The sequence below is a fragment of the Populus nigra genome, chromosome 11 (assembly GCF_951802175.1).
Source record: "Populus nigra chromosome 11, ddPopNigr1.1, whole genome shotgun sequence".
In the NCBI taxonomy this organism is placed as follows: domain Eukaryota; kingdom Viridiplantae; phylum Streptophyta; class Magnoliopsida; order Malpighiales; family Salicaceae; genus Populus; species Populus nigra.
In genome coordinates, this window is record NC_084862.1 from 11,421,553 (window position 1) to 11,446,981 (window position 25,429).

The 25,429-nt window shown below is 32.0% G+C and overlaps 3 protein-coding genes across 3 annotated transcripts; 2 read left to right on the plus strand and 1 right to left on the minus strand.

Annotated features, from left to right (window-relative positions):
- LOC133668097 (receptor-like protein 46) lies at positions 1-3,912 on the plus strand. The gene is made up of 2 exons (XM_062087843.1): positions 1-154; positions 3,206-3,912. The coding sequence occupies exons 1-2, from the start codon at positions 1-3 to the stop codon at positions 3,910-3,912; spliced, it is 861 nt and encodes a 286-aa protein (XP_061943827.1).
- A 246-nt stretch (positions 3,913-4,158) lies between these two features.
- LOC133667890 (casein kinase 1-like protein HD16) lies at positions 4,159-12,742 on the minus strand. The gene is made up of 17 exons (XM_062087587.1): positions 12,312-12,742; positions 10,780-11,237; positions 10,324-10,449; positions 10,162-10,235; positions 9,968-10,037; positions 9,829-9,884; positions 9,597-9,668; positions 9,383-9,477; positions 9,131-9,197; positions 8,928-9,057; positions 8,601-8,813; positions 8,372-8,517; positions 6,774-6,948; positions 6,584-6,674; positions 5,241-5,398; positions 4,932-5,120; positions 4,159-4,590 (listed from the first exon to the last, which is right to left on the minus strand). The coding sequence occupies exons 2-17, from the start codon at positions 11,179-11,181 to the stop codon at positions 4,531-4,533; spliced, it is 2,124 nt and encodes a 707-aa protein (XP_061943571.1). The 5' UTR covers positions 11,182-11,237; positions 12,312-12,742; the 3' UTR covers positions 4,159-4,530.
- A 7,466-nt stretch (positions 12,743-20,208) lies between these two features.
- Positions 20,209-24,465, plus strand: LOC133706337 (ADP-glucose phosphorylase-like). Its single transcript, XM_062131844.1, has 3 exons — positions 20,209-20,777; positions 22,233-22,523; positions 23,431-24,465. Exons 1-3 carry the CDS (start codon positions 20,289-20,291, stop codon positions 23,695-23,697), a joined length of 1,047 nt encoding a protein of 348 aa, XP_061987828.1. The 5' UTR covers positions 20,209-20,288; the 3' UTR covers positions 23,698-24,465.
- Positions 24,466-25,429: the final 964 nt, after the last annotated feature.

Here is a 25,429-nt window from a genome sequence, read left to right on the forward strand (position 1 = left end):
ATGGTGAAGCAGTTGGTGGAGGAGCATGATATTTGTAAGCAAGCAAAAACAAAGAAGGTGGCTTATCCTAGACTCTTACAGCTATTGCCAATACCTGGTGGAGTTTATAGAGACATTATAATGGGTTTTGTGGAAGATCTTCCAAAATCTGAAGGTAAAGACATTATAATAGTGATTGTGGATAGATTTACCAAATATAGCAATTTCATTGTCTTATCACATCATTTTACTACAAAGATGGTAGCTGAGACATTCTTAAGTCATTTTTATAAGTTTCATGGATTGCTAATGATCATTGTGACTGATAGAGACAAGGTGTTACCAGTTTGTTCTAGAAGGAATTATTCAAGTTGTTAGGAGTTAAATTGTTTATGAGTTTAACTTATCATCCGTAATCTGATCGGAAATTAGAAAGGGTGAGCCAATGCTTGGAAACATACTTAAGGTATATGTCTATGAATAATTCTAAATATTAATGTTCATGGCTAGCTTAAGTGCAATGGTGGTATAATTCCAGTTACCACTCCAAAATCAAAATGAATCCTTTTTCGATTATCTATGGCTATCCAACTCCAATTACTGAAATGGCATTGCAAGAGACTGTTACTATAGCTATAATGGGGGAATTACTATAGAAAAGAGAATAGTTGAATCATAATGTGAAGAAATAATTAAATATAGCTAGAAACATAATAAAGCAAGTGGTTGATAAAGGGAGGACAAAAAAGGAATTTGTAGTGGGAGACTAGGTGTACTTAAAGCTGCGGCCTTATAGGCAAACAGTTGTGGCTCTATGAGGAGTATGAGATTGAATCCATGTTATTTTGGTCCTTATAAAATCATTCAAAAGATAAATTTTTGCTACTATTAGTACCAATATCCACCCAGTATTTCATGTCTCACTATTTAAAAAAAAGATTAGAAGTAATGCAATGGTGTCCTCAACTTTTCCAGTGAGATAAATCAAGAAACGTAAAGGTGAATCCTGTGGAAATATTATAACAAAAGATTATGGGAAAAAAAAGGAAATAGGTTGCAACAGCTAGATTGATCAAATGGTCAAATTGTTTTACTAAAGACTCGATTTGGGAGGACCTTGAAGAATTTTAGTTGTAGTTTCCAAATTTTGATATCCATTCTTGAGGATAAGAATTTCTAAAAGGGGAAGATTTGTTATAAACAGTGAGTTAGCAGTAACGTGAACAAGAAGAAATAATTGAAGAAGAGGAATGGTGAGAGAAGTTGTTAAGTAGAAGGAAGTTAGTGTATAGAAGCATTAAATACGTGGGAATAAAGGTAGTTGGTTAGTTGGAAAGATCAGTTAGTTAGTTGGAAGGATTGTATAAACAAGGCATCTGATGTATATGGAACTCAAGTCTTATGAAGTATTATTTCTATAAATTTTATAGACTTCTTTCTATTGGGTTTCTGAAACACATACGTAGTGAAAATGATAAATTTAAGATTTTTAAGGATTCTCAAGGATCTTGTTAGACATATCTAGAGCTGTTTAGGGTATATACAAAGATTACTTGAAGATCAGATGTTCTTTTTGGCTTTGAATAATTGTTTCAAGGCTGGATTGTCACAAACCACAAGCTGTCCAAATGTTCGGCCTCTAACGATAATCCACATAAACCACCAGTTAGAAATTTCCTAAACCCTTTTAGGAGATAGAATGACTGTTATACCTTAGAGTACTAACTCTTTTCTTTTGTGTTTTAGGTGTTTACGTACAATACTTTTCTCACCATTCTCTTTTTCTTTTAGGAAATAAAAGGTATAGATTTCTATTTATAAAGAAACCTAAAAACCTTATAATAGAAAAATATCAATATATCCTTTAAATAATATTACATATATTATTTTAGGGTAATTTTATAAATTTATTCAATCAAGTCCTTACTTGATTATTTCTAGATCTAAAATTGTAACTCTTCTGTTAATTATATTCTAGTCCTCGGTTTCTAAAACTTATTTACAATCAACTATCATTTGATTAATCATCTCATTTTAATTCTAACAAATAGTTCTTATATGTGTGACTTATTAGATTCCCTAATAAGTTAACCCAAATATAAATCATAATTCTAAATAAAATAAGATTAAATAAATTAAAAATTTTAATTTATTATGAATTCAATAATTGATTGATTTATATTTGAAGATCAAGTATAATGTCTAACAACCTTGATCCTTCAAATATTAGAAAAGTCATGAATGGTTTGAATTAAACCTTCAGTAATTAGTATCTTTGTGTAATTATTATCTCTTGATCATGAATATTCTGATTTAAACATTATAACATGGAATATGTCGGCTTTGTTAAATCGTTTTAGTTCTTAATATTATAGTCATTAATTCTTTGAATAAGATTTTAAAACTCTTTTCAAATCTCATTTCATCTTGGCCAGGGATTTCACAATCAATATTATTTGAGAACAGATAAAACATTTTTTATAATTCACCTAGGGTGATGAATCCTCTTTTTATTACTCAAATACCTTAATATAGTTTATGTCATACCCAATATATGTTTGTTTGTTACCCTTGATTAGGACAACATGTGTTCAAGATCAAAACATAACACCCTCTGTATAAAATAACTTAGTGATCTCAAGTTTAAGGGTCACTTATACAACTATCACGAGAGTATTTACATAAGCATAAGTGATCTATCCATATATAATTCTTTTACGGGGTCAGTTCAGTGTATATGTTATCTAACAAGTATTTACATATTAGTGCCAGGTATCCCTCATACCTTAGTATATGAGAGCAATTGCTTCTTTTCATAAAAGAATGAACATATTATGTATCGGTCTCCACAACTCTAATTAATATCTAATCTTAATATAATATTGACTATGAACATTTAAGAGCAATACTTTGATGCAATAAAAATCTCACAATTATAACAACTTTACAATTTTCTTTGCAAAGTATTTTTATCTCATGAGACTCTAAACTTATTAATTAAATAATAAATTCATTAATCAAATATAAATAAATATTAAAAATAAAAAAAAGTATTTATTAATAATAAATATATTCTACATGAATAAAATCAGTACTACATATAACCAACCGATTAGCTACATAACATATTTACTTCTCTCATTTCTTCTAACTCTCAATCTCGTATTCTCTTCCCACAACTCTTTGTTAAGACTAAGTTGTTTCCAGCATGACAATAAAATTACAGGTGAAATCCCAGCATTCTTCTCTCAAATCTCTCCTATTCGCGTTTCGAATCTTAGAAATAACTCTATTGAAGGGCCGATCCCAAACAGTTTATCGAGTCTTGAAAGTCTTCAAATATATCTTTCAAACAATAACCTTACTGGACAAATCTCTGCTAGTTTAGGAGAACTCACTGGAGTGATACATGATCCCAGCGATGAAGATATCTTTTCCTTTGACCTTCTATACTTTGTTACTTACAAACCTCTACTTCACCCTGACAAAATAATTAGAAAACCAAGAAAAATTATGGCTGTTATCTGGGAAATGGTATCTTCCCTTCCAGCACCTCGGCAGATATATACTTCCTTAGATCTATCAAAGAATCAATTATCAGGCGATGTTCCTGATAGTATTGGAGATCTGAAAAGCTTGAAATTGCTGAGCATTTCCTATAACAAACTCTCGGGAAGAATACCAATCAGTTTCGGCGACTTGGAGAGCTTAGAAAGTTTAGATTTGTCGCACAGCACTCTCTCAGGAGAAATACCACAAACGTTCGAAAAGCTTGTCCAACTTACTGTTTTGGAATTGAGTGACAACAAGCTAAAGGGACGCATTCCGAATGATCCTCGGATACATTCAACGATCAAAGTTCTTATGCTAACAATAGTGGGCTCTGTGGAATGCAAATTCAGGTACCATGTGAGAAGGAATCGCCGAGGATGAAATTGACAGCCAACAACAAAGGAATGTGAAGGCAAGGGCACATGGTTTTCTTGGAAAATGATGGGGATTAGATTTCCTTTTGGGTTTGTCTCAACAATTTCAGCTATGCATGTCTCTGGTTAGGTAACCTGGAAACCCTAAATTCTCTTTTCAGCTCATCCCTCTAGCAGAATAAGGGGAAAAGGGCAACAATTTGTTGTGCAAGCACACCCTCTTGTGCTCTTTCTATCCATGAAATAGCAAAAATAGCAAACATTTTTTAAATTATGATAAATCAAGGCAGAATAGCAGTAATAAAGCACAACAAGGCTGCAATAGCCAATAACATTATATAAATGTTTTCAACTGTTGCCCCACCGGCTCATACTTCAGCTCATGGTCGGGGAACCTGTCCTCAAACTCTCAATTCATTTTTTTTTTATTTCTTTCTCTCTTTTTTTTTCTTTTCTTTTTTTACAGTCATATATGAGAAAGATCCTGTACCAGAAGCCTGGTTTTTCTTTAACATGCGGATGAAAAGCTAACCACCCCGTTCTGAGAATCATATTGAAAATAGCATCAGCTTCAAAATTTGAAACCATCAGATTCTTTTGAAGAGGCCAGCATGTACACCAAAATCTAGCAAACAGTGCGCCCGTAGCAGATTGAAGCAATGTAGAGATTTTTGGACCATTTTTCCTGCAAGAAGAAAAACATGGAAAACTGAACAATTAATATTTTCATTATGAGAAGCTGAACAAAGCCACCACCTAAAAATAGACAAAACATAATTACGCCAAATTATAGTCTATTTAGTCACCCAAATATTTTCCAGAAAAGGGAGTCCAACTTCAAGTGGGCTAAATTTTGCAGAGACCAAAATGCTAGATTGGGTGAGGTAACCAATGAGTTGCATATATGGAACTAAGACGGCTTGTCTGATTAAACTTTTTCTTCAGGACTTGCAAGCAACAGCTCAGTACAATTTAAACTGAATTTTACTAGATACTTTAAGGCAGAGAAAACATGCAGAAACCTACCTTAACATGGGTGCTTGGGAAGGCAGAGGTGCGCAGGGTTTCCTGAGTTTCATCCACCATTTTTCGTTTTGGTATGCTCAATATGAAGGCTGCTTGATCAGCAGTGGCAGCCATAGATGTTATCCTGAAACCACTCTCCCATCGCCGATGGATCCCTTCGCTTGGATACAAAAAGTCAAGCTCCACAACCTAGTCCCAGTAAAGCAACAATAATGAGGAGAAATCTGATAACCGGAAGGTAAAAGGGAAAATAAATGTGCAGGATTACCGGTGCATAAAAAAAATCACATCCACAATAGGAAATCATACCTGATCAGAATATCCAGCATTCCTGGACATAACCACACCCCAGCGACTGCCAGCAGTTGTCATGGATGTGACATGAAAACCTTCTTTCCACTTTTTATTTATCCACTTGAAAGGAAAAGATTCACTCACTTTGTAAGACTGCTGGGTGTAAGGAGTTCCTACATAATTGCAGAAACTTCAGAATCTACTTACGTAAAAGTTAAGCCATTGGATCTCTTAGTAAAAAAGTTATTTCGCTTAAACCACCAAGAAACTGAGAAAGGCTCGATTCCAATAAGAAACATGAATGGAAATTTTCACAGCACCTCCTGAAGCAGTGGGAAGCCCTTTCCAGGCTTACTTTAAGATTTTTACTTCTCCCATGCACATGATATAACTCAAATTTCAAGTCCATTTGACAATCATAACCATTTCATTCATGAACCTACATGTTAATCTACGTAGCAAAATCCTAATTTTAATAGCTAGATACACCATACTGTGATACACATGCCGGTACCCATGTTATATGCATGGAAGACTCGTTCCAATCAGCTTGGCAAAATGATGCATCTCAAAAAAGCAAAAGAACAATATGTAAGTTGCTATTTGAAACCTTTTTGTGTTCTATGCATGCCATGATGGCATGACACAACACTTTTAACAAAGGTAGGCTGCAAAAGTGCACCTCAACTAGCATATGCAACAAATAATAAAAAGCCACACTCGGGTTTATAAAACCCAACTAAATCACTTTACATGACCAGATAAAAGAAAATATCCATAGAAGCAAATCTCATTTCAGACAATACTAGGACCTGGCAATACCACAATACAAGCCTTGCCCAGTTCCACTTTGTAGTCAGAAACATAACTGAAAACTTACAGCAATCGTCTGTTTTGCAGATGACAGTTAGCAATTCAAAATCAAGGGGAGTTCAAAGTCCAACAATGGCACTTTACTCCAATTTATTAATTTAGTTCTTCTAGCTGGCTCCCTAATAGCAAAGTAAAACTATAGAACCTGCCTAAGGACAAATACATTAGTCATGTTCACATGCAGACAGATAATGCCTTTCAATCATACTTGATGCATCTCTTCTTTACAAAAATTATCAGTATCTTTGTGCTGACATGTAGAAACATACCTATTTAGTTAATTACATTAAAATTAATATTAAGTACAAAAACAAGCAGAATTAGCAGTTGGCATGATGTAAAACAGTACGAGACTTCAAGTGTAAGAATCTTGGTAGCTTCCAAGTCCTCAATCATTTTTATACATTATGAAGACAGAGTTACCAATCTTCATGTACTAACATATATAGCATGCAATTCTTTATATTGTGGAAAGAGTCACCAACCTTTGGACATAACAACCAACGAACTTCCATTACTTGCACCAGCTATTGAACTGATATAGTAATTTTTTTCCCACTGTTCCATAATCCAATCCTGTTAACAATCCAAACAATTTCAAAGATGATCAGTAGTTCCAGTCACACATGACTGTGCGGCAAAAGATGATGGCAATTAATTTTCTTGAATTAATACCTTGTGCAGGAAGACAGTTGACAATTCATAAACCTGAGATGTGAAGCCCGTTCCAGCATCCATGATTAAGGCCCAGAGATTAGTTGAAGAGGCAACACAGCTGATATATAATCCATCTTCATTACCCTTTTCTACATGCTGGCGCAGCCTTGAATCAGCTACATTGTAGTGGTATCTACAAATCCAAGGTAAGAAAACAAAATGATAATGCTGGAACAAAAAAACTGAGACTATTAGGAGTAATAAGTTCAAGGAACAAGAAGACTGATAATTAGAAAAACCATAATGATAATGAAATTACTCTCTGGAATTTCATATTATAGTTCTGATTTTCAACTGCAAGAAGAATTCTATCTTCAACTTAAAAATTATAATATTAAAAACAAAAACAGAAAGGACATGTATATTTCACACTTTGGTCATTTCAATGACTGCCAAACACTATAGCCTATGAAGAACGATACTTTAAGATATTAATAGGATGTCCTGTAGATGGCTATTCTTCATGCCATACTCCTTAATTGAAAGCAATGCAGAACAAAATGTTTCTTGGATAACCTTGAGGGTTTTGGCATAGAGCCTCCCTCAAAAGTCTTCTTAAACCCGCACACGATACTAATTTCTCAAGCACACTTCTTTTAGCCTTTACAATTGAAATTATTGTCACCAAAATATCTGGATTTGTTCCATCACCATTACATGCTTCTTGGAAAATGAATGACATTTCTTAGTTAAGAATGACAATTACCTTATCTGATTATATTTTATTACTCAAATTGTCTTCTTAGTTGAGATACTTTATAGGGCTTTCACATTGATCAATGGCGTGACCTCTCACTATCATAGATCTTCACAAAAGAAAATTACTTTCCAGCCATACAAGACTAGTGTTCTAATATCAATCATTGGAAACACAGGAATATCCTTGAATCCTTCACTTCTTTATCCTTTGTCCAGCAAATCTGACAATGTTTGTTGCGACAAAAGAGAAAAAAGTTTATGAATTACCTCTTTTTTTTTAATTCTTTATATTCTGGTGCTCCTTGCAAATTTAGTCTGTTTAGAATTTATCGTCGAAATATTAATGCTACTACATAGAAATTATAGCTTATTTAGGAACTAGAATATTTGTTAGGAGTTTACTATTATGATCATTTCTTTTCCCAATTAGCTTTCAACTTTTACCGCCTATAAAAGGGGCATGTATTCTCTGTAACAATAGGGACTTTAATAATAAAGTATACCACACCTAAAACCTGGAAAAAATCCATAGTTATCCTGCATCAACATTTCCACCACATTTAACAACCATATCAAACCTAAACCTTCAACTTTAATCTCCCCTCACCTTGCCCCAATCCCTCCCCCCCAAGAAACATGAACACAAGAGACAGTTTGAAGCATAAAAAAATCTAGTCATAACAGGAATTCAAGGACAGACAAACAACCAGTAGCACTTTCTTTCACACCCATAGCAAATGATAAAACCAGCTCAAATCAACTTACAGAGGCAAAGCTCTGTAAGCACAGAAAATAAGAATTGTGAGCATGTAAGAGTACAAGCAAATGTTATATGACCGTGCCAGAAATAAATATACCTCTGCTTCATAGGTCGACGTGCATTGTAAACAGAAATCCACTGTGTAGCAGGACTCCCTAATCGTACTTTCTTTTTTGGTTGCTCATCCTCTTCCAAGTTTATAAGCAATCTTCCGCGTTTTTGTCCAACCTGTCCAACCTGATTGTTTAAAACAATAATAAAAGTTCAGCAGGTTGAAGCATCCTATCAAGCTCAGGAAAAGAAAAGGAAATCAAAGTTGCCTTAAGAGCTCCGTCAATTCTAATTGGCCTTAGTGGAGTGCATGGTTCAATAAGACTTTCAAAGAAAGATATCAGCTTGGAATAATTGGGCTCCTCATCAAACTTCATATTTGTAACAGCTTCAAGCAATTGTTTGAATGGGGCAGGACAAAAACAACACATCAGCTCTGGAGATGTACCCATCTTTTTCTTACAAACAAGAAAGCTCTTGTTATCTCCCTGTGCATTTTAACAAACAATCAGATAATGACCAAAAAAGAAGTGGGGTAAGAAATAGAATGAAAAGAGCATCTTAATAAAAAAAAAAACCCTGAAACAACAATGTAGACTAACCTGATAACCCTGCCATGGCAACCTTCCTTTTATAAGAAATATTAATGTATATGCTAATGACTCAAGATCATCCCTCCGACTTCCAGTCCGACCTAAATGTGCATGTACACTTGCATACCTTATCGTTCCCCTGCCGGACAGATGCGTCAATATTTGAATATTTAAGTATAAATTGTTGAGCATATATGAAAAAAAATCCACACCTAAATACATCAGGCCTCTGATCATAATCAACATGCTGACCAGAGGAAGCATCTTTCCATCTAGAAGCTGAACCAAAAAACATTAAATTCGCCAGCAATAAATACAGATATATAAATAGCATGTAGTACAACTTCAACCACATAGAGAAGAGCAAAAATCTCATGTATAAATTTAAAAATAAATGTAAGTTGTTATGATACGTAATCGTGGTTGGCACTCAAGGATAGTAAGAGCAAGGAAAGACAACATACCCAAACCAAGATCAATAAGATATAGCTTTTTCTCATCTGCGGTTCCAGGTTGACCAAGTAAAAAGTTTTCGGGTTTGACATCTCCATGCACAAACCTTGTTTGAGAAGAGAACAAATCATGAGCAGCGGTACTTACATTCTAATCGAAATTACTGAGGCAGGTTGATAAATAAGAACGTCAAATCCTGAACCCATGGAAACATAAACGGCTTACCCCTTCATGTGAAGCTTTTCAAGAATTGATATAGCCTCCACAGCAATGCAGGCTGCCATATTTGGTGACATCCTGTAGCAGGTACTTGCATATTAAACAAGGAAAAAAAGCGACCCCTATAACATGGACACAAGGATGTCATGCACACATGCATGATCATGGTGTCAGTGAATGTGTGTGGCTGCGTGTAGGTGTGAGGGAGAGGGAGAGGGACAGAGATGCTCTTTCTTACGATTGGCCAAGGGAATTCCAAACATCCCAAAGACTGGGACCAAGCATGTCCATTACCTGAAATATATATTTGATTTCTTTCAGACACAATAAGCAAGTTTAGAAATTTTGATATGGAGGAACTCATAATCAAACCTCACCAGAATATAGAAGTCTCCTTGACGACCCTTGTAATGTACCCAAGGAATTCCATAACATCCATTTAAGGTGCTTTACAATTCAAATAGAAAAGGAGCAGATCAGTAAAGAGTGAGGATAAGATGATAGATTTCAAATAAGTTTATTATTACATGACTTTCATATTTGAATTCAGATAATGAAGGCAGGTGCTTACTTGTACACTTGCCACTCATAAGGAGGGCCATAATTGCAACCTTTACTATTTCTGTGCTCAAACTTTAGTGCCACCTGTAAAAGAAAGGGAACGGTAAGCATCAGACTCAAAATGGTTATGTTTTCAACAACCTAGGACATGGAAATGAGCCATCGGTCATACCTCAATTGCATCTGGTCCAGTTCTATCACTGCCTCCACTAACTCTTCTGCCAACATAAACTTGGCCAAAACCACCCTTACCCAACTTCCTTTCTACTTTGTACACAGGAGAACTACCCACTTGCACCTGCACCCATTAACAGAAAAACTATCTATTTGAGATAGAGATTAACTATAGATAAACTACTACAAATTTTAGAAAGAGATTATTTTTAAGATGAACTTAAAAGTAAGGACATGCAACCTGACCAGAGCTTAATTTCATTAATATTTTTCAAAATGATTATCATCCAAATATTTTCAAACAGCTTATTCCACATAAGCTGAAGCAGTGGAGACGGCAATTTATTAATTACAAGGAAAGGATACCAGATGAATACTAATAAAGACAGTTTTATACAACTCTGTGATGCGCACAAATAACCCTGCAAAGATAGAAAGGCAAATGGATGATTACCCTCTCAGGAACTGGAGTAGTGCTTCCTTCTTCTTCGACTGCCACTACCTTTTCTGCACTTCCACCCTCCATCGCGATATCTTTATCTGCCACCACCTCTAATCTATTATAACCTAGTTCAGCAGCTCCAACAGCTGCAGGTTCAACCTGACAAGGTTCTGGGTCTAAATCTATCAACCTAACACCCCGGCCTCTACCGGCAGCAGTTGGCCTCGTTGTTGGCGAAGCCCCTTTTGCTACAACTGCAGCATTCCCACCCCTTCCTCTACCACCACCAGCTCTCCTCCTGGTCTTGTTTTGAACAGGCACCGTCAAATTTTCTGCTTGATTGTTTGGTTGATGGGGAGGCTGAAGATCATCAAGGCGCTTTGATCTCCGGGCTCCACTTCTCAATTCTGGCATCCTCAGCCCATGCAAATCACATTCCACTTGATTCCCCCGATATCCCTTCAAATCTCCTGTAACAGAAAAGCCAGATACTCATAATTTATGACATACTTGCGCACACGTGCAGACACATAAACTGCAGTGGGAAATACAACATAAAAGGAAATGGCACTAGAAACAGAAACATTTGAGCAATCTAATAGAGCACGTTTCACACATGTTTCTTACAATAGATATATGCAGTTAAAATTACACATCAATGATCAAAAAAGGAAAACACATAAACTGCCCATGCATACCCTTCAAAACAGACACGTATCGGTAAAGAACGGGTTCAAATGCAACACAATCGCGCGCGCAGAACTGATACATACATGGAAACCCCCTCAATCAACTACAATTCAAACTTTTTAGCAAACCCTTATCAAAACAAACAAGTTGATACAAGTTTTTCTTTTTCTTTATCACAACGTTGTATAATTCCCAACCACAACAAACAACACTCTCAACAACAAACACCAACTGCAAACAAGAAATACATAAACTAATTCTCATAAACATATGCATATATCAAAACAAATATACAGTAAGAATGTTCAGTTGGGTTGCTAAAACAGATTAAATCTTCATAGACAAACATTGACAAAAGCAAAGGTGGGTTAATTTAAAAGCAAATACAAGATAAAAAGATGGTATTTTCATATCCTAAAACATGAAGTAAATGGTATCTTTTATATCCCAGGACATGAAGCAAATGTAGCTAGAAATACCCACAAAATCTAAACAATTCCTTGTCATTCCATTTCCAGAAAATGATGTTCTATCATTTCTTTTCCATTTAGTCACTCACTCTTACTTTATACCAAAATCATATCGTCTCAAAACTAACCACACAAACATATCCAAACACCAACAATTGAATCCATAACAAAATAAAAAAGCTAAGTTTTTTTTCATCTTATTTCAAAAAGTTAAAATCTTTAACCATTTAACAAACAATCTGCAGCCCGATCATCAAAAAAACTAGAAAACCCTTTTGTTTCATAACAAAATCAAAGCCGATCATCAACAAACAAAGCAAACACGGATATTACTATCATCAAAAAAGGAAAACCCGCAAAAGAAAAACAAAAAAAAGCACTCACAGATCGATCTTCGATACAAACGAAAACAACAACGATCGGAGCTATGAAAAACAAGCAACCGATTGTTCCTAGATCGCCCCTTTATTTTTCAGATGAAAAAAAAAAAAAAAACTTTTTTTGTTTTGACAGACAAGGGTTGTTGTTTGGATAGAAAAGCAAGAAACATAGAGAGAAGTTTTTGATTTGATTTGGGCAAAGACTCTCTCTTTTTTGGTGTCTTGAGTTTGTGTCTTCTCTTATTACAATGTGTCTTAAAATGATAGAGGGTGGGGATGGGGGTGGTGGAGTTCTTGTTGTTGTGTCTGGATGTATGTGTGTTTCTCACTCTAGAAAATCTCTCTTCCTTTCCTTTCCTTTCCTTTAGCCAAGGAGTTAAAACCAAAAACTACTCTCTCTCTCTCTCTCTCTAATGCTATCTAGGAAGGTACTCCTCCTATCTACCACATAATGTGTATTTTGTATAAAGAAACATGAGGTATGCAAATGTGGCTTTCTTCTAACCAAAAGGATATTCTAGTGTAGAGAGAAGACGAGATATGGCCGTATGGTATACGGGGGTGTGGTATATATACATGTATTTGAGGTGTATGTACGGTGGTTTGGTCAAGATACAAAACATGGGGCATGCTTGCAAGACATGGGTAGATTGTACAGATCTGTCCCGGTAATAAATCACCATGAAATTTCATTAAATTTCATGTTTCTAACTTGGAAAGGGTTAGGTTTGAATTTTGAAATAGTGGGTGAGCGTAGGGACGAGGAGTTACCCTAGCTTTATGTAGATTCAAGCTTAAAATATATTCATGCTAGTTAATTTATATGTGTGTTTGATATCATAATAGTTTTTGCGATTGTTTTTTGAACTTATGTTTTGAAAACGAGTTTTTAATAAAATCCATGCAAAATTATATCGCGTTGTGATTAATCAAATAATTTTAAAATCATGATTGGAGCATTAATTTATGCGTATTTGAATCGTAATAGTTTTTGCGGTTGTTTTTTTAATTTATGTTTTGAAAATGAGATTTTAATAGAAGCCATACAAAATTATATCGTGTTGTGATTAATCAAATATTTTTAAAATTATAATTAAGTTGTAAAGGAGATCATTGTTTTTATTTTTCTTATCATGCTAAAACTAATTTGTACCTTAATTACTTATAGTTGATGTGCTTTGAATCCAAAATCTAGGATTCTATGAACTCTCATAATTATATAGAAAAAGAAAAAAAAGCACAAACTTTGTGATGTTCAAAACAAAATGTTGTAGGTGTTTAACCTAAAATCTTATAGATATACTTATAAAACTAATGCAAATTTAGTTATATTTGTAATATGCTAGAATTATCCAATACAAAATATTGGATTAAAAGTTTATGACATTATAAATGTACTAATTATCTATATATATTAGTGTTTAACTATTACAGTTTATCATAAAAGATTGATAACTCATCGACGTTAAAGTTTTATCATAAAATAATAAAAAGCAGTGCATTAATTTTTTATACACGTGCATAAATGCATGTATGTCAACGTTTAATCATATAACGGTTTGCATGAGAATTTATAACTTATCACGTTAGAAAGTAATGCATTAATTTTTTGAACACGTGTAGAAAAAATATATAATTTTTTTTAATTATAATAGTTTTATCTATAAAATATACATATAAATGTATTAATGTTGATTGCATTCTTCTTTCTTGTCATGCTAAAACTAATTTGTACCTTAATTACTTATAGTTGGTATGCTTTGAATCCTAGCACTGTTTGTTTTTTTATTTCAAATGCGCTTTTAAAAAAATTTAAATTTTTTTTTTACTTCAAATTAATATTTTTTGGCGTTTTCAAGTTATTTTGATGTACTGGTGTCAAAAATAATTTTTTAAAAATAAAAAATATATTATTTTAATACATTTTTAAGTGAAAAATACTTTAAAAAACATCCGCAACCACATTCTAAATCCAAAAGTCTTTGAACTTTCATAATTCTAAGAGGAAAAAAAAAGAGAGGACATAAACTTTATGATGTTCAAAGGAAAATGTTGAAAGTGTTGAACCTAAAGGATAGATTTACTTATAAAACCAATGCACTACTTGTAATATGTTAACATTACATAATACAAAACATTGGATTAAAAATTTATGCCGTTATAAACATATTAATTTTTTTATATATATCCTAATGCTTAATTATTACAGTTTTATTATAAAAAATTAATAAATTATTATATTTTAATTAATAAAGAGTAATACATTTAATTTTTATACACGTTCGTTCGCGTGTATATATATATCAACAATTAATTATAATAATGTTTATAATAATCGATAACTTATAATATTATCCAACATCGAAAAGTAATGCATTAACTTTTTTGAACATGTGTAAATAAAATACATATAAAATTTTAATTACAATAGTTTTATTTATATATATGAATGTGTTAAGAAATAGTTACATGTGTTTGGATGTTATGGATATAATATACCACGTCAATGGTTAAAAAAAATATACCTCGTCGGGAATTTAGAGATTACCTCCCACCTCTCATTTTTACACGACATTAAATGATGCTTTAATTTAATTATAAAGAAAGCTTCACAATTTAGGTATCAACAAACACATTAAAAAAAAAATCATGAGAATATTTCCTTTTAAAAAAACAAATGTTAGAGATATCCAGACATTTATTTTTATTTTTCAGTAATCAATCTGTACAAATTAATGAGTCAAGTTTTTTTTTATTTGCAGGACATTCAAAAAAATCCTTCTAGATAAACCGAAAAAATTTAGAATTCGCTTGAGAGTATGGTTGTTTTTGTTTCCGGGTGTTTTTTAAAAGTATTGTTTTTAGGTGTTTTTTAAAATTGTGTTTTTCTTGAAAAAAATATAAATTTAATATTTTTAGTGTTTTTTGATATTTTTGATGTACTGATATAAAAAGCAAAAATTATTTTAACATGTTTTCAAATAAAAATAAATTTTAAAAAATACTCAACACCATACTACCGAATATAAAAAAAAATTATCGTCAACTCTCTTTAGGATTCATATTTGAAGGAGGAGATTTTCATGATTATACCAACAAATATAAATGATAAATTCAAAATTTAATCTAAAATAAATAAATTCAACATGCAAAAATCTGTCACAGTATTTCTTGGTCATAGGATCCCGCTAGGGATGCTGCTGTATTTTGAGCTCTACATATGTACGAGCAGGAGTCTGGCCAATGTGAACATGGTATGCAAGCATTGCACGTATATCCAAGGGGTATCCTCCATTTGTGCATCGTTTGGTCAAGGTGCTGCATGTATGCGTGCATGCATGCGTGTATACAGATGTATACATACGGTGTACAGATGCATGCATACGGTGTACAGGTGGAAAAAAAGGAAGTTTTGTTTTTATTCGCATGGGTACCAGTGGTCAAAACACATCGCACGTTATTAGTGCTGTTCTTCGGACTGTCTGGTAAGCATAGCTAACTCCTTTTGCTTCTTTTTTTTTTTTTTCTAATTATTTTTTAAAATATTTTTTAATATATTAAAATAATTTTTTTTATTTTTAAAATTTATATTTAATACCAATATATCTAAACAATCTGAAAATATAAAAAATAATAATTTGAAGCTAAAAAAATAAAAATAAACTGATTTTTTAAAAAAACACTTTTAAAATACAAAAATAAACAGGTTTTATTTTTTTTATTAAATTTTATATTATTATTATTTTCATCACTTCATATTTAAAATGTTTAGACCACTTCACGGATTTCTTTTAAAATTTGAATTTATCTATTTATTTCTATTTCATAAGTATGCATATCTTCCTTTGATTTATATTTTTTATTTATTTTTGCATTTTAAAAATATTTTTATAAAAAATTAAATTTATTTTATTTTTTTCTATACTTAAATTAATATTTTTAACTATTATAATTGTGGTAGCCAATTAAAGCGTAAAAGGGATGTTTTTGCAAAAGTTTGATTTTATATATATACTTAAAATTACATTTATAAGGGCATATATATAATAAATTGCAATTCTAAATGGCTCCACCACCTCCTTCTCCACTAATATCATTAATCTGTCGTGTGGCGTTCTGATAATTTTTGTTTTTTTTTAAATAATATTATTTTAATATTTTGTAATTAAAAAAATAATTTTAAAAATCCCTTTCATCGTAATACCAATCATACAATTAAATATAATTTCATTCATCAACGAAAAAATATCCAAGCATTGGTGGGGGAAAAGTCAAAAAAGGCATTATTTTTCTCTTGGTAATTAACCACCTTCCATTTTCCATCCCTCGGTCGGTCAAAATTACTGAATATAAATTTTTAACCTAATCTGATACATGAACAGCAATTTAACTTGTGAGGTGGGGAATTCATCCACTTCTCCCCTAAATTTACATGGTTCTTTACGCTTAATAAATAAATAAATAAATAAAAAAGTGGCTAATTTTCAACCAGAAACACGAGTCGGTAGGAGAACAGGGTGACACGGAGGTGGGATGAGGAGTCGTCTCGCCAATGCCCTTTGAAAACCAGGCCATGTTTATAATAATTAAAGCTATCACCATCCACCTTTTACAGCATGGCTTTTTTTTAAAAAAAAATATTATTAATATAAAACAGCAAACTAGATGTTTTATTCTCACTAAATATTCCTACGCAAAATTGTTTTTTAAAAAAATATGCATGTTGCATTCATATATAATTAGTCATAAAACAATTGATAACATTACCATAAAAATATATAATCTTATTAAAATTAAAAAGAAAAAATAAGTAAAATAAAATAAAAAAGGTAATAGGCTAAGATTCCTTTCTAGAAAAATAGGTCAAATGTTGCTAGGCTAGCACATTTGATCTAAAAAAAAAATCTCAGGCATACTTAGGTTTAGAAATCAAACACACATTATTGTTTATCTCTATTTTTTAAAAAAAATATAGGTGAATGACACATCATTCATCTATTTATTTCAAAATATAACAAATAACATATTTTTGATTGGGGCAAATGACATGTAATCTATCTGTTTGTTTTCTAGCCACTTCGTATGTTAGGTATAAATTTTTTATGCCTAAAACACCATATTTCAACATGCTTTAATAGGAAAAAAACCTAAAAAACATTGAATAAACCTTAATAAACTCATATTAACCCTAAAACACCCTATAATTACTTTAAAAACAAAACAAATCAAGCCATATTTTAAAAAAAAACCTCATGGGGCTCGATCTACTTTTTTCAGTATATTTAAATGATAAAACTAAATCTATTAAAATATTTTCACTAAAACAAAGACGAATCCATTAACACTAAGATTGATATTTTTTATGATCGAAATGTGGCTGGTTGAATTGTGGCTGACCAAATTATTTCCCTCTCCTCTTTATTTTCTAACGACTTTATCTCTGGTCTCTCAGTAGATAGGGACTAGAACATGAAAAGATAAAGTTTAGCATCAAAATGTAAAATCTTAAAATAATATTAACCAAATATGCAAAAAATAAAACTCCAAGGACCAAACTAAAGTTTTTCACACCTTTTAATAGTAAAAATAAAAAAAAGTTATTTTTTTTAAATTTTAATCCTTATTATTTTGATTTTTTTAATTATAAACTAAAATTTTATTTCATAATATTGATCTTAATTTCTACAAATACATGTTTACAACATAGCTTTATATAAAAATAAAAATGTTTTAAAAATAAAAATTTATCATAGATTAAAAAAAATATCATGCCTCGGTGTTTTTAATGCGAGCATGTGAAAGCCTTTTTTTAAAAAAATAAATTTGAAAAAATTATATAAAATAAGTAATAAAAAAGAAAAAAATAAATGTTTTATTCTCACTAAATATTTCAAAGCAAATTTTTTTAAATCTGCATATTATATCCATATATAATTAATCATAAAACAATTAATAACATTACTATAAAAATGTATAATCTTATTAAAAGTTGTGGCATGACTGAAAATTAATTGGATATTACCTAGATGACTTGACTTGTTTGGAGACAACTCGAAAGACTTGTAAAAATATGAGTTGGCGTTTTTTTTTTAAAATGACATGTTTTTTTCAAAAAAACAATGAGACAATGACATATTGAGCTAACCTGTCGAACTTATAGAACCAATCATAACCTCATTTAGGTTTAATAACTTTTTTTTTGTAAAACTATTTTTTATTTGATACAAAAAATAGAAACTTGCAAAATTAAACACTAGCCCAATGTCGAGTTTTTTATATGAGACCTCAATAACCTCATTAAAAGTAGATTAAAATAAATTATGAAACTTATCCCCTTATCAACCCAAGTGAACCCGTGTCTCGAGTATAGACTTTATTTGATTTAAAATTTTTAAAAACAATTTTTTATTCAATTACATAAATAAAATAGACATTTGCGAAATTCAACACCAACCAAATTTCAAGACGATTGTTAAGACCACGATAAATCTATAAAAAATAAGACAAAATAAATTATAAAAACCAATTAAAAAGTAACTAAATGTTGAAGGATGAAATTAAAAAATAAGAAAAGTGATCATTCACTAACTTTCTCTCTTATTTGTTCTTTTCAAATGCCTTCTCTTCGCTCTTGAAACATAATAATTGAAATATTGAGAAAATAGATTTTTGAACCAAAATTAAAAATATAAAACCAAAGAAATTACAGAATAAGAAAAAAGAAAGTAGATGGACTAAAAAAACTTATAATAAAATATTTTTCTTAAAATTTTTAAATATGTTTAATATTATCAAATAATAAATTATACTTAGTAATTTCTCACAATTTGAACCTCTTAAATAAACACTCATTATTTAGAAAAACTCTCTCACTCTTTAAAAAAAAAGAAAAAGAAAAGAGGAGACACGCGTTAGCATAGGAAGTGACACAAAAGCCTTATGCAAGTCCACGAAAAAAAAGAAGAAATTTTTAAACTCTTAATGAGACTTTCTGTTCTTGTTTTCCTCTCTCTCTCTCTCTCTCTCTCACACACACACACACACACACACACACACACACACACACACACACACGCGGGGCTATTCAAAGCCCACACATGAATAAAAAGTTCTTATATTCAAACTGTCATCATCAATTAAAAAAAAAACAGAAGAAAAAAGCAGCATAAAGATAATTATATATATAAAAAAGACTCAACAACACTGATATTAAAATAAGACCATTACTCGTAGAAAAAATTGTTTAAAATTTAAAAACCTTTGATATTTTCTTCTTTTGAGGTGTTAATGGCACATTAAAAAGATAAAATTATCTATTAACTATTTTGTTTATCTTGAAGGATGATTTTTTTAGGGTTTGTTCGCATTGTGTTTTTTTAATTTTAAATTTTTTTATTTTTAAATAATTTTAATACACTGATATCAAAAATAATATTTTAAAAATAATATTTTTTATTATAACACATTTCTAACAAAAAAAAATACTTTAAACACAGTCCTAAACACACCCTTATTACAAGAACAAAACCTAATTCCCCACTTAATATTACAAGCACAACTATTTTTTTTTATTTTATTTTTTAAATTCTTACATTATTTATTTATTTTTATTTTTAGATGTGTTTTAAAAATTCATTTCATTTAAAAAAATATTAAAATAATTTTTTATTGTATTTTTTTGATTATTTTAATGAACTGATATTAAAAAAAAATACCTGCACCAGTATAATCTTCAATCATTTATTTATTTTTCGATTATTTAAAATGGAAATTCAATAAAAAAAATACTCGACCAAATAAAAAAGGACAGTTTTGTTTTCTTAGGTTTTTTTTTAAAAGCTGTCCATCAACACAAATGATTCAAAGTGATAAAATTAAAAGAACGAGGATGAAAGTGAATTTCACGCGACACAAAGGTGGTTTACCCCTCTCCCATGAAAACCAAAGCACCAGACATTTCTAAACCAGCACCCGGAAAGAAATGTCACCACAAGGTCAAAATACGGGTCGGAGGCCCGAGCTCAGGCACGACCCGGTAACAAACCGATGGGTCATTTTCTCACCCGCCCGTGCCAAAAGACCCACTGATCTCAAATCCAAATCCCCTCAAAACTCTAACCCCAACGACAACTCCTCATGCCCTTTCTGCATCGGCAACGAGCACGAGTGTGCACCCGAAATCTTCCGGGTCCCGTCTGACCCGTCCGACCCGAATTGGAAACTCCGGGTCATTGAGAATCTCTATCCCGCCCTGAACAGGAATCTCGAGGGCCCGTGTGATGAAAAGCAGGATATGGGTGTTCCGGGTCTGGCCATGGGCGGTTTTGGGTTTCACGATGTGGTGATAGAGAACCCGGTTCATTCGGTCCATCTGTGTGATATGGAGGCGAGAGATATTGGCCAAGTTTTGCTTGCTTATAAGAAGAGGATTCAGCAGATTGCTACTGTTGAATCCATTAAATACGTGCAGGTTTGCTCTTTTTTTTTGCTGTACTTTTCTTTTTAGTGAATTTGTGTGTGTGTGTTTTTTTTGTCATGGTTTTTTTATTTAATTCATAAACATAGATTTCTTCTGGGCCATTTGTTCAAGTACGAGTAGATTCTTCAGTTTTTTCTGTATTTTTGGTAATGGTTTTTTCTTCTTGAATCTTGAATTTGTAGCTAAACAAATTAAGCTCTTTTTTTTTTTTTAATAATGTACTGTTGATATTAGCTTGAATTTTTTTTAGGCTTTGAATGATGATGATGATGATGATGATGATGATTATGATTTAGCCTAGATGACACACAATGTTTTGTGAACTTGTCATTCTATTGCTCCTTGAATGGGTATCGGGCGGGTATATTTTTGTTCATTTTTCAAAATTATATTTCATTGTCAATGCTTTGGAAAGACAGGCTTGGAGTCTGTACTCTTGAAAAAATGGTTTATATCTTTAGCCTTTAGGAAATTCAGAGTTTTTCTTCATGTTCTACGAATATATAGCGAGTCTGATGGTGGAGTTTGGTGTTTTTTCATGCTTGTATTCTCTCACTTGTTCGTGTTTTTGTTTAATGGTTCTGTTAATATGATTATGTAACCTAGCCCACCATATATTCATTAGCTGTTGTGATGTATTTTTCCTGCAAAATTCTCTCTTTTTGTATTTTTTTTTTAATTTTTTGCGTAACTTAAAATTTGGAATGCATCATTCTATTATTCAGGCTTCTTTGAACCCATAAAATCTGTGTGCATGCGCATCCTCACAGTATTGCTTACCTTTCAATTAAGGTGTGATTTGACTTGTCTAGCTTTTGCACTATTAGCAACCTGAACCCAAAACGGTCTTGATTTCATTGGTAAGGTGTTCAAGAACCATGTTGCATCTTCTAGAACACCGATGAGTCATCAACATGTTGGTTTTATTGGTTAGTGATTGTCAAGAGCTTATTTGAACATGTTTTATTCGTTCTTAATTTTTCATTTAGTTAATAATTTGTTTTATTTTATCCTTTTTCAGCAATGGGATTTTAGTTAATTCATTAATGTGGATTTACGAAATTGGATTTCGTTCAAGTGTGTGTGGATATTTATGTTCCTGGGAGTTTTGAATCAATGAATACATGTAGCTTTGCTTTTTGTAGTTGGATTTGGAGAATTTTAGTTTAAAATGTTTGCGCTTATTGTTTTGGGGTACTTCACTAGTAATTAGGATTGTTTCACTGTCATGGAAATTTTCTGTTCTGCCTTGTGTCCTCATGTCTGCATAACTAAAAAGGAGGCTGCATTTAAAGTTAAACCCATGAGATTTGCATGCACATGTATGTGTTTTTGTGCAATCTCATCTGCTTTGCTTTCCTGTCATGTTAAACTGCATCTGAACTTGTTTCTCTGTTGCATTGATATGCAATTGAACTGACAATGGTCTTTGTTTTACACTTTAAGGTGTTCAAGAACCATGGCGCATCTGCTGGAGCATCGATGAGTCATTCACATAGCCAGATACTGGCTCTTCCCATTATTCCTTCATCAGTTTCTGCTCGATTTGAGGGCATGAATGAGTACTTTGAAAAGACAGGAAAATGCAGTCTATGTGAAGTTCAAGCAAAAGAACTTTTGATTGATGAATCGACTCATTTTATCTCCATTGTTCCTTTTGCTGCCACATTCCCTTTTGAGATATGGATTATTCCCAGGGCGCACTCCTCTCATTTCCATGAATTTGACTGTGAGAAGGTAATTTTCAGTTATTGGTTCTGCAGATTGAATCCTTTATTTTGCACAGGTTTTCAAATACAACCACATATTGTTGTCCCCCCCCACCTCCCCCCCCCCCCCTTTTTGGGTCTGACAACGACATTATTGAAATTTTAATAATTAATTTCATCCCTTCGTAAAGAGGAAAAGGGTGTGAAAATAGTCATTAAGACACCATGATTTACATTTATGATCCTTAGGTTATTTTGTTAGATACTTTAAATTGAAATCACAAGAAAAAACGAGGGTAGTATTTTTTGATTTTGTTGAACCCAGAATTCCTTTCTAAATGTTTGTGGCTTGAGCTTGGGGAAGTTATTGTCCTGTACCAGTTTAGCCCTTACCTTAAATCTTAAAATTTGAAAAGAATAGCAAGGAATCATATGTCGAAAGAGTACGTTTGAAAGGTGTGTTTGGATTTTCTTCATTTTTTATAATTATTTGGTATAATTTTGCAAAAGAAAATATTGTTGTCTTTTCTTTTCTTTTCTTTTCAGAAATAAAAAGAACTATGTTGGTACAGAGACAATTGTAAAGTAATTAGGAGTCTTTACATTTATTTGGGAGGAGTAAGGTGCCATATGATGGAATAACTAAAAGTAAATTAATAAGATGGTTGTGTATTTAAGGATGCTACCTTGCTAGGTGAGGCTTAATAAAGTGATTATGATAAAGCAATGGACTGTAATAACGCATGTAGAGTTTTCTCTCCACCTTTTTTCTCTGTGAAGTATAAGATGCAAATTTTACTCATGTAATTCGTATAACCTGTAAACTATGTGATGTTTTGAGCCTTAGATAAAGGTTTTCCTGTAATTGTCTTTGCACATGGTAGGGTTCTTTTCCGTGATTGTCATTTTATCCTGATTTATGTGGAATTCTGCAGATGGTTGATCTCGGTGGATTGCTGAAGCTCATGCTTAGGAAGATGTCTCTACAACTGAACAACCCGCCATTTAACTTCATGATCCAGACCTCTCCCCTTCAGGTTAAAGAATCAGAATTATTCTATTCTCACTGGTTTTTACAGATAATACCTCAGTTGAGTGGGGTCGGGGGGTTTGAAATTGGAACTGGCTGCTACATAAATCCTGTTTTCCCCGAGGATGCTGCAAAGGTTATGAGGGAAGTTAATCTGCAAGTGGAGGGTTGAACTGATCACATTCATACCAGTAATATACCTTAGATTTACATGAGAAGCTGAAAAAGAAGGGTAATAAGGAGAAGATAGTCTCATCAATAGGAACTGTTTTTTTTTTATGTTGTGTTTGTGCAAGGAAAGTAGAAGCATATTCATTTGAAGTGTGCGGCAAAAGCTCTCATGTGTCCCGCATGGCTAATGCTTTCTTTTTTTTTCCGGCTAGTGCATCATGCTGTTGTTAATAACTTAATAATGCAAGACAGAGAGAAAGTCAAGAGAGCAACACCTTTGAATGACAGGAAGAAATCGACTGTCATGGCATAGAAAGGAGATCAGATCTACTCGAACAGTTTGGCATGACGGTATCCAATGCTTTCTAGTTTCTAAATTCCAACCCCTGTTCTCTTTAAACGCTGCATGATTAAAGTTTTAAATGATGGGTCAAAATGCCTTTGGAGTGAGATGTCAAAATTTCTTGGTGTTAACTAAACACCAAGAAAGAAAGTAAAAGACCAATGGAGAAGCCATCCTAGTCTCTTTGCCTCATTACTCTCTCAAACCCTTTGGAGAAAGTTGAAAAGAGGAAGGGCCGAATCATCTTTGTCGTTTTAATTTTTCGGTTTGAGCAAGCACGAATAAACTTTGGAGCTACGCATGCCCAGAAAGGGCATGCTTTTCTCCCATCCTATGATGTGCATTTTGCTTCAACTATTTGTTTTTTGCTGTTCTGGACCACTGTGATTTGTGCCCATAAATATTGTCGAGTGTGTTATCGTGAGAGCATGTTGATTGTATTGCTTGTATAATTTGTTAATCAATCAATAATAATCATGGGAATTCTTCTAAAAGATTAACCTTTGATTTTTTAACATGATATTAGAATTTTACGCTATAAAAAGTCATGTAAAATTAAGTAGGTTATTTGGAAAAAATCAATAGGTATTTTGAAAATACATCAAATTAAATATTTTGATTTATATCTCTTTTGATTTTTTTAGTTTTTTTTTATTGTTTGTGTTTTTTTTTCATTTATTAATGAACATAGTTTTTAATTTGTTTAATTGCATACATGCATAAAATATTTTATCTTCACTTATAATTTTTTAAACTATAAAAACGTGTTGAAAAAGCTTCTGTATAAATATTTTTGTTGAAAATAAAATATCTAGTTTTGGACAAAATATGTGTCAAGTATCTAAGTATGCACTAGCAATTGTGTACTGTTCCTAAAGTCACCCAATGTAAAAAGAAAGAATAAAAGCACGTGTTTTTCTATTCCAATGTAAGTTGAATTTATGAACCATATATCAAGACAAGTCTTTCTGTTCAGACGATTTTAAAAGTAGTTCTCCTACAGTGAAGAGAAATCGGAGAAAAACCTAATGAGTCTTTTTCAATGATAATCTCGCTAATGTTAATAAGAAAAACATGTTTGAAACTAGGGGTGATTAAAAAAAAAACTAGTTTATCTATAATATTTGTACTATCTGATATAACATAACTTCTTAAAATCAAATAATTTAAATATTATAAATAACGAGTCAAAAAACCTAATAAATATATATTATGGGTCGGGTGTAGATTGAGATCATTGAAATCCGCTCAACTTAACTCAACTCGTATAACTCAATGTATGTACCTCGAGTTCTTGGTATAAATAATATTTTTCCTTCTTTCTTTTTATATTTTTCCTCTCTCGCTTTTACACTTATAATTTCCTTTTATTCTTTTAATCTCTTTCCCT

Coding starts and splice junctions, on each gene's coding strand:
- LOC133668097 (XM_062087843.1), top strand. CDS start 1: ATGGTGAAGCAGTTGGTGGAGGAGCATGATATTTGTAAGCAAGCAAAA. Junction 155..3,205: donor AGATCTTCCAAAATCTGAAG/GTAAAGACATTA, acceptor ATAAAATTACAG/GTGAAATCCCAGCATTCTTC.
- LOC133667890 (XM_062087587.1), bottom strand. CDS start 11,181: ATGCCAGAATTGAGAAGTGGAGCCCGGAGATCAAAGCGCCTTGATGAT. Junction 9,885..9,967: donor AAGGAGACTTCTATATTCTG/GTGAGGTTTGAT, acceptor TATATATTTCAG/GTAATGGACATGCTTGGTCC. Junction 9,478..9,596: donor GAAAAGCTTCACATGAAGGG/GTAAGCCGTTTA, acceptor TTCTCAAACAAG/GTTTGTGCATGGAGATGTCA.
- LOC133706337 (XM_062131844.1), top strand. CDS start 20,289: ATGTCACCACAAGGTCAAAATACGGGTCGGAGGCCCGAGCTCAGGCAC. Junction 20,778..22,232: donor AATCCATTAAATACGTGCAG/GTTTGCTCTTTT, acceptor TTACACTTTAAG/GTGTTCAAGAACCATGGCGC. Junction 22,524..23,430: donor ATGAATTTGACTGTGAGAAG/GTAATTTTCAGT, acceptor GGAATTCTGCAG/ATGGTTGATCTCGGTGGATT.